This window comes from Phasianus colchicus, chromosome 14 (assembly GCF_987193195.1).
Source record: "Phasianus colchicus chromosome 14, bPhaCol1.hap1.1, whole genome shotgun sequence".
NCBI classification, from domain to species: domain Eukaryota; kingdom Metazoa; phylum Chordata; class Aves; order Galliformes; family Phasianidae; genus Phasianus; species Phasianus colchicus.
Window position 1 is genome coordinate 7796807 of NC_143449.1, and position 15623 is coordinate 7812429.

Sequence of the window (15623 nt, forward strand, 5' to 3'; positions counted from 1 at the left end):
AATTTTTCATCTTTTTCTAGATGGCATCTCAAGAGCGGGGGCAGCATTATTTAATGAAGCTAGGAATGCAGTATTTGGGAAAGTGGCTCAAAATTCAATCCGAAGGATAGCGAAGAATGTTTTTCTGCATCTTCATAACCTGGATTTAGCATTCCATCTAAGTAGGCAAACTGGAGCTCTGTCAAAAACCATTGACAGAGGAACGAGAGGCATCAGCTTTGTTCTCAGTGCACTAGTATTTAATTTGGGACCTACCATGTTTGAAGTGGCACTGGTCAGTGGAATTCTGGTAAGTGTGTGCTCATGAGCTGGAATTGTCTTGTGTAGTAATCAAACACTGATTTTTCTTTTAGCAAAGTCTGCAAAGTCTTAGGAGAAGTAATTATTGAGTTTACAAGTTGGTTATGAAAACAGCTACTCTAAAGGGAAGTAATACACAGTTCTCAAATCTAGTTACTGTACTTGAAGTGTTTGGTTATTAGTATGCTAAAATCTAAGTCTTGCTTATGCAGTTTAGACTAAATTAGAAATTAAAATAAAAGTTTTGTTTATTTCCCTACTTTTTTTTTTAAGGATTTGAATGCAATAAAGAAAGTTAAAAATGTTGTTGATATTGGGTTAAATTTTTGTAATCTATGGAAGTTGCAAATTAAGCTAACAGCCAGCCAGCCTGAATTTCTTCTGACTTTTCTCTCCTTATGTGCTCTGAGGTAGAAAAAAAAAAACATTGCAGGCTGTTTTGCAAGGCCATTTATTTCTCCTGCTGTCTTCAGCTTTCTATTCAGATCTACATAAGAATCATTAAAACAAATATTTATGAAAACATCAACATTTATGTTTTATAACAGCAAAAGTAACTTTCTAGTACAGTATTGTAATTCACTACCTCTTGTGTATCTTTTTTTTTTTTTTTGTCTTACACTATTCCTGCTGCTTTCCTTTTGAATTTACACCTGTATTTAGTCGTAAGCTGCTCAGGCTGGGGAGGGACCTTCAGTCTTCTGGCCCATGGAGCTGAGATATCATGATTTTGGGACAACAGGGAAGCTTTTAAAACTATTACGTGTTGTGTTTTGTTTTGTTTTTTAAATCTTGTAGTATTACAAATGTGGAGCAGAGTTTGCATTAGTTACCTTGGGGACTTTGGGAGCATATGCAGCCTTCACGATAGGAATTACACAGTGGAGGTAAGGCATCCCCTCAGATTCGTCGCTTAGTGTTGCCTCAGCCTGAAATTTTGATTGTGTTAAGCCTTCATTTTGCAGGACCAAGTTTCGAATAGAAATGAACAAAGCAGATAACGATGCAGGTAATGCTGCAATTGACTCACTACTGAATTATGAGACTGTGAAGGTAAGACCAATCATTCCTGCTGGGCTCTTGTTTCTATAAGCCTAAGCAAAGTGAGACGTAAGATTTATAGGGCTACATATTTGGAACTATAGTGTATGTTTATGAAAACCATTCATTTGAAGGGTGCTGCTTAGGAGTTGTAGGTAGAGTATCATGACGATTGACAGTGGGGCTTTAAAAATCTCTCAGCTGCTGAAGAGTGATAAGTTCTTCATGACTGAATTGCCTCAACCATCAGTTTATAGAAAGTGTAAACTTTGTTTTAAAGACTCATTTCCAAAAATTATCTTCTGAATGTCAGCCTGCTACATACTGTCTTCTCAAATGACCATGTGTACTGTTTTCATCACCTGTTGCTATTTTGAGGCATACCGTTGCAATTTTCACACCAGGGAAACAAGTGTCTGTTGGATTTTCTGCTGCTTCACTTAAAAAATCATGTGCAGTTTTGAAACTGGGCATGCCTACACTGATTTCACACTGTTAGTTGGAGAACTAGAACTAGACAAAAGTAAGAAGAAAGTCTAGAGAGCTACTGTTCTCTAAACTTTGCCATTGTCACTGTAACAAGGATGTCCTAGTCCATGTGGGACATTAACTTTCTTCTTAGTACATAGTAGCAGCTGATGTTTGGCTTTGATGCTGCATGCAGTCTGATATGATTGAGAATGTCACATTTATTATTTTTGGGTATGTTACAGTATTTCAATAATGAAAAATATGAGGCCCAACGCTATGATGGATTCTTGAAGACATATGAAAATGCCTCACTGAAGACTACCTCTACTTTAGCTCTCCTGAACTTTGGACAAAGTGCTATATTTAGTGTCGGTTTAACAGCCATCATGGTACTTGCTAGCCAAGGCATTGTTGCAGGTAACTGGCCTGTCTGAAGTTAAAATTGATTGGCTTTTACCTTAATTCATAATAGAGATGTTAGTTAATCAATGGTTGATGTGACTGTTCATTTCAAGAGTCTTGTTTCTTGAGAATATTGGAGATTCTTGAAGCATTCATTAATTAATTCTTTCTCTAATTGCTCAAGTTCTAAAACGTTTTTAACAAAATCACACAGGTTACTGAGAAGTGTATACAGTAACCAGTATGATTTTGTTTAAAATGTTCTAGAAGTTTGGCAATTAGAGAAAGATCCTAACAAAATGAAACTTAGGCAAGTTTCCATTGAAGAATTTTGGAATTCTATGGGTAAAAATACTTATTTGGGGAAACAGTTTAATTTCAACAAGGGGCCTTTCTTTTTACTAACTCCTTCCCTCTTCATACTTGTAACTTATTTAAGACTGTTTCTCACTGTGAAATTTACAACTTTGCAATCACATATTTTCCACGAATTTCCTGAAAAGCTGTTTGTCTTATTTTCTAGGTGATGTTTTAGCTTTTCTGGTGAAATCCACACAAATATTGCCATTACTTTCAGTACCCTTCCAATGTAAAATATGATCTGTGAAGATTTTGTTTGCTATCCAAACTGATTTTAAAATGGGATAAAAGGACTTGATAGACTTGATCTTTTTTAGAAATACCGTGGTGCTTCCTAACAAATAACCCTTCACGTCTCCTTGTTCTCTCACATCCATTTTGTCTTAAGGCAGCCTGTCTGTTGGAGATCTAGTAATGGTGAATGGACTGCTGTTCCAGCTTTCTCTTCCCCTGAACTTTCTGGGAACAGTGTACAGAGAGACAAGACAAGCCCTTATCGATATGAATACCTTGTTTACCCTTCTCAGTGTAGATACCAAAATCAAAGTAAGTAGTAGCTTCTTTTGCTTTAAAGTATATGGATGTGTAACAGAGGTGTTTTCTAGCAACACTGTCATTTCACCCTGTTTGTTACCTTTCAGGTTTAATTTCTATTCAATAAAGAAGAGACATTGTGGAAGGATGCTGTTCTGTATCCTCTTCAAGTGCAGCTAGTGCTATAGCAGCTGCTTTTGTTTTTTACTTGCAGAACCTTTTAGTGACATCAAAAGTTGCTTTGTGAAAGCTGTGTTTGTACTGGGTTTTAATTTAAGTATTCACGCATTGCGCTCACATTTTTATTTGTAATTAATGATGCAGAATTTATTACTGCAGAAGAAGTTGTGAAGCAGAGTGTTTACAACATAAACTTTTGCCTTCTTTGGAGAAAAGGAGGAACAAACCAATGTTACTTTTGTAGCTGAATATTACTTTACACATATCCAAGCTAGAGTGTCTGTTTGCCTTTTCCTAAACTAGGAGATTGACTGTTAGTTAAGCTTGTTGAACTGCTTGAGATACTTCCTGGGTAGCATATAAAGCAGCACTCTTCTTTTAATAGGACAAAGAACTGGCTCCACCCCTGCAGATCACACCACAGACGGCTACTATCGCCTTTGATAATGTGCATTTTGAATACCTTGAGGGGCAGAAAATCCTTGCTGGAGTGTCTTTTGAAGTTCCTGCGGGAAAGAAAGTGGCCATTGTAGGAGGTAGTGGGTCAGGGTGGGTAAATGGACTAAATACAAAATTCTGCATCATTGATTGGCGTTTCTTAAATGTGCGTGTTCTTGTTTTGATTTTTATTATTTCTGTTTGTGGCAGTGTTTTGATTGGAGATTATAAGTGACAAACAGGGAGCGTAACATCAGCTTCAATCCTTTTCAATTTCAGGAAAAGCACAATTGTGAGATTACTGTTTCGTTTCTATGAACCCCAGAAAGGAAATATCTATGTTGCTGGACAGAACATACAAGATGTCAGTTTGGAAAGCCTGAGAAAGGCAATAGGAGTTGTACCTCAGGTATAACATCTTCTGTGGGAATGACAGTTTACCTGTGTTGATAGTGGTAGAACAAGGGGAAATCGTTTTAAACTAAGGTGGGAGATTTAGGTTAGATATTAGGAAGAAATTTTTCACTCAGAAGGTGGTGAAGCGCTGGAACAGGTTGCCCAGAGAGTCTGTGGATGCCCCATCCCTGGAGGCATTCGAGGCCAGGCTGGATGTGGCTCTGGGCAGCCTGGTCTGCTGGTTGGTGACCCTGCACATAGCAGGGGGTTGAAACTAGATGAGAATTCTTGTCCTTTTCAACCCAGGCCGTTCTATGATTCTATGATAATTCTTCCCAAATAGCCTATCATAATGGTAATTCTCACAGTACTGATGCAGTACCGTGGTATTGTCTAGTTCCTTTGAAAGTCTCTGTGTTTGTTTTTTTTTTCCTGGAAATATTTACAACATTTTCCTGTGCATCATTATACAGACCCAATTCCAAAAATGAGTTTAAACTGCTTAAAGCTGGAAATTTCCCCAATATTTCATTAGATTTTGTGGAAAAATACAGATTACTCTGTACTTATCTCTTTCATGGATCTGGGATGTTTTTTGAACTATCATTCATGGTTTCTTGTTTAAAATGCTTTTTTCCCCATTGTAGGATGCTGTTCTGTTCCATAATACTATCTATTACAATCTGCTCTATGGAAATATCAGTGCTACACCAGAAGAGGTGTATGCAGTTGCCAAGTTTGCAGGAATCCATGATGCTATCCTTCGAATGCCTAATGGTTACAACACACAGGTTGGTGAACGAGGACTCAAGCTCTCTGGTAGGTCATTTAGTGTGCATGGTCATTTGCATCCCTCTGTTACCTGGAAGGTCAATGCATAACTTATTCCTCAGTCAAAGCTGCTTTTAGCTTATTTAATAATAATATGCAGAGCTAGAACGTTAATACAAAAATCCATGGTTTGGGCAACTGTAGTCTACAAGATACTTAAAAGAAGGCATTTTCAGAGGATAGTGTTAAGTGAGTTGATACATAAGCATGTAGAATTCATCTAAGCAGAAAAGTACCAGTCTTGTAATGTGTTTGGATAGCGGAATGTGTGCAAATAGAATTGGGAACTTTGTGCTTTGCATGTTAAAGGCATGCATGTTAAGTGCATGGACCTTCCCCATTTGAATTCTTAAATTGAAACTTCTAGTAGCTGGAAGTGAGATATTTTACTTCTGCTGTTGTAATGCTGTGGGATATGTTGCAGTTGCAACGTAGTGGCTTTGCAGCCTGTTAACAATGGAAGTGCCTTCATGTCTTACCGTTTTGAACTGTGTCTGAAACAACATGGAAATGATGCCTGTGTATCTGCAAGCTATGGATTGATACGATGTGACCTTGGTTCTGAAGTTTAGGTTGTCCAAGTTCATCTGTAGCTGCATATGCACCATATAAAGTAGCATAACCATACTGTGTAGAACAACAGTATCACAACCTGGCTTTGCTTTGCTTTGTTTTCTTAAAACATGCTTGAAGTTTTTTAGGTAACTGAATTCACCAAAAATGTTTGGGAGGATTTTGACAGGATAGCATGACACTGAGTTGTGTGCAGGGAGTAGAAACTTAGCAAATATCGCCTGAGCAGAGGCCGCTTTGCTGTGGGGACAAGAAGAATGTGTCTCTAAATAACTCCTAAGTACACAGCCTTACTTCATGGCAAACGTGTAAGCTTGTGTGGCGGAGCTGGTTAATTTTCTTCCACCTCAAGACACAGCGTAAGGGTCAACTGTTCCCATTTGCATGTAGGATGGAGCAGTGGTGTGAGACCGTTCTGCTCTGCTGGGAATGAGGTATGCCCTATAGATAAGATGGGTCGGGTCTGTCTCAATGAGTTTGGACATTCCAAGGTATTGAGGTTGTTCAGGAACAATGCTGGCTCTTCAGAGGATGTGGGACTGGTTAGGCATGGTGGGCTCAGAGGCAGGGCCCAGGAGAACAGGTTCTGGCAGTGATGCTGCCTCTTGCAAAGACAGCAAGCTCTATGTGGCTTTTTCTTACTATGCAGCTGGTGTAGTCTTGGTTTCTCTGAAACAGGATCAGAGGTCACATTCTGTATCCAGAAAATATGTGCAGGACAAAACATGCACATCAGTGAAAAGGAAATATGGAGAAGGTTAGAAGGGAAATAAAATGTGAAGCACAAGTCTGGATGAGTGAGTAGAAGATATAAAATAGATACTAGCTGAACTGCAGAGGACAGTGATAATGATGAAAAGTTTGTCCTGCTGCCTCCCAAAAGCAGTAATTTCTAGAGGACTTGACCAACTACATGTTTGGAATGCCTTGTGGTTTACACAGAAATATAGTAGCTTGGGCTTCTTCAAGAATGCATTTCAGTGTTTTTTAGTAGATAGAGCTGTAGCAATCCCAAACACAAAACTCTGTGAGCAAAACAAAACACTGCAGCAGTCCTGAATGTGAGTGGAGAAGAACGTGAAACAAGTCTGTATTCTGCTAATGTAAAGAAAGACCTTGGATTTTGTTATCGTTGTGTGACTTTCAATCATGTTTAAGACTCACAGCTTGTCAATATCTATGCTTTAAAAGAGAGAGAGCATTAAAATAGACTGAGCAAATTGTACAGTTCTATTTGCTACTGAGTTCTGCTGAAGCCAGATAAAATTTGAACTGCGGGATTATTATCAGCCTTTTAAATGATTTGTTAAAGCATGTTCTCTCCTAATAGGTATGGAGCATTAACAAGAATGTAATTATATTAAATGGAATATTTCACAGTCTTGAATGAAACAATGGAGGACAAGTGCATGAATGCGAATGTTTGTATTGCATGCCAAATGTTTAGCAGATTTTAAGTTCTCAAATGCACCTGTTTTCCTGTCTGTAAAACTCGTCCCGAGTTATTCTTGGGTACACACTGTCTGTAAGAGTTGTGAAGCAAGGAAACAAGTCTGAAAATTGGTCACATCAAAAACCAAAAGGCGGTAGGTTGCATAATGAGGGTGGTTTTCAGTACCGTGTTAATTGTGTTCCTAAATGGAAATTTGCTTGTTAAAGCTGTTGGGTTTGGTCATAGAGGACAAGAAAGATAGATGAACTTCAAGGAGAGAACTGAAGGAGTCAAAAATACATGTCCAGAATGCATGGAATAGAACACAGCAGGCATGAACAGAGTATGGTTAATTTGTGAGAGAAAATGGGATGTATATTTGTTCGTGTAATGCATGAGGCATTAGTTTAGAGCAGGCAAATGGGTGCATGCCCGTTGCTGTGTGGAGTAAGTTACCATGCACTGCCATTATTAGCTTCCTGTGTGAGGCTTTTGCCTTGCAGCATGTGTGAAACAGTCTGATTTGCTTTTCTAAGACTGTAAGCCATATTGAATCACTTTAGATTTACCAGAGTGTGAGAACTTACACAACCTATGCACAGGCCTTCATCAGTAGCAGCTATGATCTATACTGAAAAAATGAAACAAAACAACAAAACAGTCGTGTTTGCTGTTGAATCTGGAATATCCTGCAGGTCACGGTTATAACTTCATCTTTTTTCCTCTTCCTTCCCTCTCCCTGCTTTGTTTAGGAGGAGAAAAGCAAAGAGTTGCAATTGCTAGAGCAATGTTAAAGGAACCACATATTTTTCTCTATGATGAAGCGACATCATCCTTAGATTCAATTACAGAAGAGGTAAATTGGGATAAAGAAATGTAAAGCTTAAGTGGTGTAATGATGTCTGATTCTGATCCTTTTTCCTTGTCTGTTCCCTCTCGGAAAGAATTCTATTCTTATTGTCAGATTGCTGAAATTAGTTTTCTTAGGGTTGCTGTGAAGAGATCCTATGCTTGGTCCCTTTTCTTAAAGGCCAGAGCAGAGGTACTGTGTCTCTGCCCACTTAGAAACGTGGTAAAAGGATATCAGCTGTATCTCTGGATATACCTTCTGTTTTATACTGTTGGAGTCCGATTCACCATTGAACATTCCTTTCTCAATGCCATTATGAACACCCAGTGTGGCCGAGGACTGTGTGTAAAGCTTTCCAGTTCACGTTAAAAGGTGTTCAGATGATGTTTAGCATCCAATACAATCATCTTATAAATAATTGTGACGTCGTGCAGAGCAGAAACTCTTGTTTGTTGTGCAGCATCTTTCTGAGATGCAAATCAGGTAGGCGTAACCTGCAGCGCTGGTATTAATTTGTATTCATTTCACAGGAAGGGCTGTGAAACATCAGAGTGTTGTGACATAGATGTCATGACACTACCACAGTAACTGCATCAGGCTTCATAACTACATCTTTGCTTAAACACACAACTCTCAGCACCAGCAGTAATTTCACAAACTGTCATCAGAAGCTAGAGCTAGAGCTGTGTTTGTGTTCACTTATGCAAATTATTGAGTGAATTTATTGACGTATAATCACTAAATTACTTTCATTTTCCAGGTGTAAGGAAATCAGAGTACTAACTGTACACCTATATAGCACCTCATTCAAATATAGTACAGCTTCCCCATTGGATGAGAAACATTTGTAACATATGCAGTTCTGCTTGATTCTTTCTTTCATTTTCCCCTGTTTATGGCAAGAATCATAAAGCTGAAAGCTTTGCAGCAGAGCTGCACTTTAAAGACAGCAAATGAAAATGAATCATTTTCATTTCAGTTGGAATGTTTTCCCTGCAGAATGCTTGCCTTTGTCAGAAATAAGTGGGCATTTCACTTACTGTAGTGGGGACACAAACTCCCCAGTTGGTGCTGCTTGCATCTGAGTGCAGTTTGGAATGGAACACAGTTGAGCAGTCCTGAGGTGTATCTATGTTGACATGGTATTGAGAGGTTTTTTTCTTAACTTTTCCTTAATTGGAAAGTCATTTTTATTATTATTTTTATGTCTTTACTGCTAATTATGTTGGTTTCGTAGCATGGCTGCACAGGAGAGCTTTTCCTGAAATCAAGTAAAGCTTTGTACTGTGGGATATCTGCATTTTTTTTGTGAATGAAGACTTTTTTTGTTCCTTTTCCCCTTCCATTCCTCATGTATTTATTAGTCCTTTATTAGACTTCATTTTGTGCTTGGACTCTTTCTATTTCTTCTGTAGGTATAGCTTAGCTCTTTCTTATTGCTACGGTATAGCATTAGATGTATTAGAGGAATTTCTCAATGTTCATTTTCAGTAACTTGTGTATTTCCAGATTTTATTTCTTCTATACAGTCTAGGAGCATGTAAAAATATGTCTGTATTTTAATCTTACAGAATATTCTCAGTGCTATGAGGGATGTGGTGAGACACCGAACATCAGTTTTCATTGCCCACCGGCTCTCAACAGTGGTTGATGCAGATGAAATCATTGTGCTGGATAAGGTGAGGCTGGTGCTGGCACCTGTCATTCCCACATAATCTCAGTGTTCATTTTAGAGAGTCTGTGTCCATTCTGAAATACCAACCTCTGCCAAGCTACTGAAAAGTCTTTCTGTGGAGATGAGCCATGTTAGGAAAATCCAGCTCTCTTTGCAACTGACAGTTTTAGTTACAGAAACTTGCACGTTCAGCTCTTGTATGTTGCATGCATTTTTGTTTCATTTGCATTTTAGCTACATGTTCTTTATGTGGATTCTGGCAAATTTCACTTGATGCTTTGGGACTGGCTTAATGTTACGTGTTTCTAATCAGATTTATTACATGCTGCTGTCAGATTGGGGGAACGCATTATGAAACCAATTGATGCTTTATTCTCATTACTCAGCGAGTGCCAGTTTTTTCGAATACATCCATTATTTTTTTTCATTTCAAGGGCAAAAGAGAGTCCTATGTGTTCTGTTTCCATGCAGATAAAGCTGTTTAGGATTGTTCAATCTAATTGTTGCGAATCTCAACCCCATTCTCTATTGTTCCTGCAGAAAACTGTAATTATTCCCTTCCTGTATGCTTCCCTTCTGTGGAAAGTTTCAGTATTTGATCTACTAATATCACTGTTCAGCCTTTGCATAAAATTCACTGTCCTATGTTCGTTTTCTTCAGTTGCCTGTAGCTGGATATAGATATAAAAAGGATATTTTCTGTATTCTTTTATTTCAGTTGAGATATATATATATATATACATATATATGCTTGTGACCACAGATGTGTTTAGTGACAAAAATGTGTGTATCTAGAAGAAAATAAATCATTCCTGCAATGCATTAGATGATTTCATGGAGAATTAGAACAAAATGTTATGTGAGGGTCACATTTGTGATTATCTTTGCTGTACAAACCTCAGCTTCACATGAGGTTAAAGTGAAGTAGTGGAACTCATTTATAATACTTTTTTAATTTGTTTTTTCCACTTTGGTTTTTTGGCTGTTGCTGAAAGATCTTTTTCTAAGGTGTATCCTTGGTGTAACTGCACGTTACTACATCTTGCAAACGTGTTTCAGCATGTAACAAGGCAGTCTCCAACTTTTTGTTTTCAATGCAAGTTTTTCACAGCTTCTGAAGAATGTGTTTTGTGCTACCCTGTAACTGTTAAATTAAAAATAAAAGCACAACCTAGAGCTGTAAAACAGCTAGGGTGCTCGCTTTCATGAATGATTTTAGTGTAATAGAGATTGTAAATGAGTAAGGCAGTGTGGTGCATTACTTTTCAGTTGACAGTGCCTCAGGAGGCAGCACTGGTGCTCAGCAGAAAGTTGCTTCTTGCCCCAGTTTGATGGACAAATGCTGTGCTCATTCAATGACTGTAATGAGGTGATGAGGTGACCATGGCTGTTTTTGCTTGGCTGTACAAGTACTGCATTACAATTTGAGTGTCTTTTCCTAGATAAAATCAGAATCGTTCTTAAATGAGTAAACAAACACTACTAATGACATTGATCTTCATGCTGCAAAGCTGAATGGAGGAGATAAATTTCTAGGGATTGTTCAAGATTTATTAAAAAAAAAAAAAATTAATCATTCAAAAGCCCAGTCTCTGCTACATTGAACTCTCTAAATTAACCACTCCATTTTTAAAATAAATTCTGCATTTATGTTGGTCAAGTGTGTATTTGTTCAGATTCCACCAGCACGACTAGTAATAAAAGTGACAAGACCCAATTTTGTTTCCCAGCATGTTCATCAGCAGCTGTCACAAGGAGGTAGATTTAATTGTAAATCAGAACTTGGAACTAACACAAAATCCATGTAGCTGTCTTTTCCCAAAAGAAAGAATAGCTGGAGAACGAATACATTATTTTAATTTGAAGTCAGCAAATGTAAATGTATCTTTCAAATCAGAAGGATGAGAGTCAGATTGGTGGGGTTGGTGTTTTTTCTGAAGAACACTGTTGCTTCAATGTCTGTAGGATTTGAATTTTCCCCAACTCTGCCTTCCCATTTCCGTGATGATAGTCAATAAATCAGCTTTGCTCTTCAAAACAAAGAGCACAGATGAACTAAATGCACACAGTTTTCATGATGGCACTTAAAATGACAGAAGCAACTGAGCACCCATCTAAAAGCACCATTTATGCTAGTTGTCTCTAGTATTTGATTTTAAATGCTTTCTGTTTATTAGTACAATTCCCTCTCTGCATGCTCTTTTCTCTTAGCTTCAATGTAGCTTATTTCTTACCAAGCCAATTACCTGTTTATTTTGTTAGGTTTGTGGGCCTTTTTCTGGTAGCAGTTTATCACACTGCTCCTCTTACAGTGTTCTGTGCTTTTTTTAAAGAGCTCTTTCAGTTTAGATAGTAAACTTTCTCATGTTGGTGGGCTTTAAATTTTGTCCAGGTAGACAGAAGACATCTGTACTCCTGCTTGAGAAGAACTCAGCTCCTTGTTTTCAGCACACAGCATAACGACGTGTATTTCAGTGCACACGCAGTCAGCTCTTCATTGCTGTCCCTGCTTCTAATTAAGAATTATTGTAAAATTTTGGCCCGAGTGCTGGCAGCACTTATATTCCCAGAGGTCTGGTAGTACTGTTACTCACTCACTTCCATTCTTTTGCAGGGTAAAGTTGCAGAACGTGGTAGACATGCAGACCTTCTTGCAAGTCCCAGCACTCTCTATTATGAAATGTGGCATACGCAGAGCAGCAAAGTACTAAATAGTCATAATGAGCCAAACTGGGGAGAGAGAAATAACCAGATGTCTAAAGAGGAGGAGAGGAAGAAACTGCAAGAAGAAATTATCAATAGCGTGAAAGGCTGTGGAAACTGTTCATGCTAAGTATGATTCTGGATTAATCTTTTCTACGCAAGATAAACAGTGACATGCACCTCTTGTTTGGTTTTTTTAAGTCACCATTCAAAAACCTCCTGGGTTTTGCAGTTCTTGGTTTTTACAGTTACTCTGAGGGGCATAATTTCAACCAAAGGAGTTATAATTCTGCATCTTTACAAAACTAAAATTCACTGGCATCTGTAAGAGCTAAGCTTTTTCATAAACTTCAAATGTCTCAACTAAGAGTGTATTTAATGGCAATTTGTAGGCATTGGTCAAATCTTCTGGTAGATGCTCAAGATGGATTATTAAATTGCAAACAGACTTGTCCTTGATTTACGTTATTTCTTACTGTCATTGATGGATAAATGTCATGTTTTAATTGGGCTAAGTTGAACTCGGTTGCTGTTGAGGAAGATGCAGTTTAAATTCGTGAGTGGTGGTCTAGTAGGAAGTCTTTCCTGTAAAGAATAAGAAAAGCATCAACAAAATATTCAAAGTTCTTAGTAGGAACCAAAGCACTGGAATAATCCACCTCAGAAAACACCTGTGCTACTAGACCATCAGGAAATGTATTCCTTCAAAAGAGAATTCAGTGTTTTTAAGAGCTATCAAAAATCTAGAATTGATAAAATATCATGTCACTTCATGGAAAACATGCAAAATATTGTATGCAAATATAAAGAACCTTTTATTTAAATGAACCTTCCCTTTTATTTAAATGAAAAACAGAAGTCCAAGATCAGGATTCTTTATCCTCAGCATCTGCTTGAGTAGGCAAAGCAGAATGCAGTCTCCCTTTTTCACTTCAGTCATGGCATTAGGGAGCGACTGGCACGCAGTAAGAACTGTCAGGATTTTGTTGTCACTGGTGGGAGAAATCGACCTGGATAATGTTGGAAGCGTTGCAGTCATCTCCAGGCCTCAATAGTCAGAACTTCTTCAGTGTCAGGAAAACCTCAGTCTTTGTGATTCCTGGGACACTACAGGATTGTGGTTTTAGGCCTTCTCTCTCCAGGCATGTTGACCATATTTATTTTTCACTAGCTACTCTTGTATAATTCCTTTTTCACTTTTTTTTTTTTTAATTTAAATAAAGCATCCTTCTCTTGGATGCTGAAAAACAACTTATTTTTTTTCTAAGAAATTATACCAGTATAATTACATTCATATAATTGTGTTAGTAAAATTATGCAGAATTTCTCAGTATGGGCACTTGCAAAGCACTGAATTTTGATGCTGCTTGAAGTTTATTTCTGAATAGTGTTTATTCTTTTGTATTAAGCCCTTCTTTGAAACCAAATACAGGAACAGCATCTTAAAGGAACTGAAACCTTTGTTATCTTTTCTGCTAGTCACTCATTTTCTCACTATTAAAATGACAGGGGGGAAAGAATCTGTTATCAATCAGCAGTTTAAAATAATTTTAAAATTGTATCAAATGCAAGGACTCTTATTTTCGTCCTTGGAGTCCAGAAGCAAAATGGAGCCTTACTAATGAATTGGCAGTTCAGAATTCTTGTAACTTAACATTTTATTTTCACCAATTTTTAGATTTTTATTTTATTTTCTGTTTAGTTTCTAACAGCAGCGTGGCTGATTAGAAAGGTGAAGTTTTAGAAATGTCAGAGGTCTGAAGGAAGTGTTTTTTACTTTTTTTTCTTGATGGAGAGTTTCGCATATTGCAGGGCTTAGATAGTCTATTAATTGACTGAAGAGAGCACAGGAACAAGCATTATCATCTAAACAGTCTGAACCCAAAGCCATTTTAATACCAAATTTGATTGTAAAGGTAAGTTTTCAGGTGAGCAAGTGATTATAGAGAGCCAATTGTTATGTGATCACTGGGGATGGAGTCTGCAAGCACACCAAGAATTTTTAGTATTACATGCTGGGGATAAGGACTGATATCAGATGGTAAGTACTAGAAGTGGTCAAGACTTTATTTAAACTGGCAGTGGGTTAGTTACAGCTGTGAGGCTCTTGCCTGTCTCTGCCATCACTTTTTATGCCAACCCAAGTGCTGCCGTTTGTCTGATGTTAAGCAGAGCTCTTAACAAAGGTGTTTCCTGAGAGAGGATGGTAGTCACAGAGTACTTGTTTGAGAGAGTTCTGCAACCAGATTTGGAGATACCTGAAAACTTCCTGGCTTTGAGTGATGTGCTTGTCTATCTGCTTTTAAGGCACGGGTTACAAAAGTGTGTTTTCCCATGGTAAATTTAGTAACAGCACACAAGAAATGGAAGAAAAAAAGAGTACTGGTTTAAAAAAAGAAAAAAAGTTCCTCCTGATTGCCTTCCCAAGTTAAATGCAGAAAAACTCATGGAGAGAGTTGTAAATGAGCAAATGAGGATTCTCGGGCATTGGCAGTTTTGCACAATCCTATCAGATGGGTGCAAGAATAAAGCAGTGAGTGACATGTCTAGCTTGTGAGCAGGGCAGCTTGGGGAGGTGGTAGCAGTACTTTGTGAATCTGTGCTAGAAGGTAAAACTTTTGCTCAGACCTCTTTGTTTAGGATTTTCATTCATGTGCAATGGCTCCAAAATGTCACCATTCTAAGCAGGCATTTAGAACACAATGGTGGGAGAGTCGTGGCTTTGGAGACTCACTGTAGTTCTCTGACTGCCAAGATAGCGTATGATATTTCTTTAAAAAGCTTTACAGTTTCATACAGGAAACTGATATAACCTCTGAATTTTGGTAATCCTGCTTTTCTGTCATCTTGGAACATTGCTTTTCTAAACAGAAGCTTTTCAAGTTCTTGAAATGTTCCTGGACTTCGAGATGTTTTGTTTTGCAAAATTTAAGTTGTCTACTCCCATTGTAAGACCTTTGTTTGCATTTTTAGAGTGAAAAAAAAAAACAACAGTTTTTTCATTTTCATTTTTTTCATTCTCTCTTTCTAAAAGAAAAGTGTTTGTGGAAAAATGGGCATAAAACCAAACTGCTTTTGCAGTGGGTAGTCATCTATTAATTACAAACTTACCAGTTTCATTTGAATTCCTGTGCATGAACTTCTAAGGACAATACACTTTTGGCTATTCTTACCTCCACGTGAGCAAGCTAATTAATGGTTGGTGGAGAGGTAATTTTGTTTTGGTTGTTAGAAATGGAAATTCATGACTCCTGGCAGATGATCCCTCAGTTTCCTCCCAGCAGTGCTATTGTATGGATTAGCAGTTACCAAATCTCTTAAAATTTAGTTTTTAAATTATGTTCAAATCTCCTTTTGGAACAGAAGTGTAAAATATATATTGTACAGTAAGCTGATACATATGCAAAAAGAACAGCTTAAGATCATATGGTGTAAAA

The 15623-nt window shown here is 37.7% G+C and overlaps 1 protein-coding gene across 3 annotated transcripts in view; it reads left to right on the plus strand.

Moving 5' to 3' along the window:
- The window catches only part of ABCB7 (ATP binding cassette subfamily B member 7), a 35555-nt gene extending 21005 nt beyond the window's left edge, over window positions 1–14550 (plus strand). For all 3 annotated transcript variants that reach the window (XM_031594442.2, XM_090150140.1, XM_090150142.1), the window contains exons 6-16: window positions 21–289; window positions 1099–1187; window positions 1266–1353; window positions 2055–2229; window positions 2963–3120; window positions 3674–3837; window positions 4006–4135; window positions 4770–4941; window positions 7711–7814; window positions 9380–9487; window positions 12098–14550. In XM_031594442.2, coding sequence (XP_031450302.1) covers window positions 21–289; window positions 1099–1187; window positions 1266–1353; window positions 2055–2229; window positions 2963–3120; window positions 3674–3837; window positions 4006–4135; window positions 4770–4941; window positions 7711–7814; window positions 9380–9487; window positions 12098–12316 — 1676 coding nt within the window. In that variant the 3' untranslated portion in view covers window positions 12317–14550. The remainder of the gene's footprint in view (window positions 1–20; window positions 290–1098; window positions 1188–1265; window positions 1354–2054; window positions 2230–2962; window positions 3121–3673; window positions 3838–4005; window positions 4136–4769; window positions 4942–7710; window positions 7815–9379; window positions 9488–12097) is intronic.
- Window positions 14551–15623: the final 1073 nt, after the last annotated feature.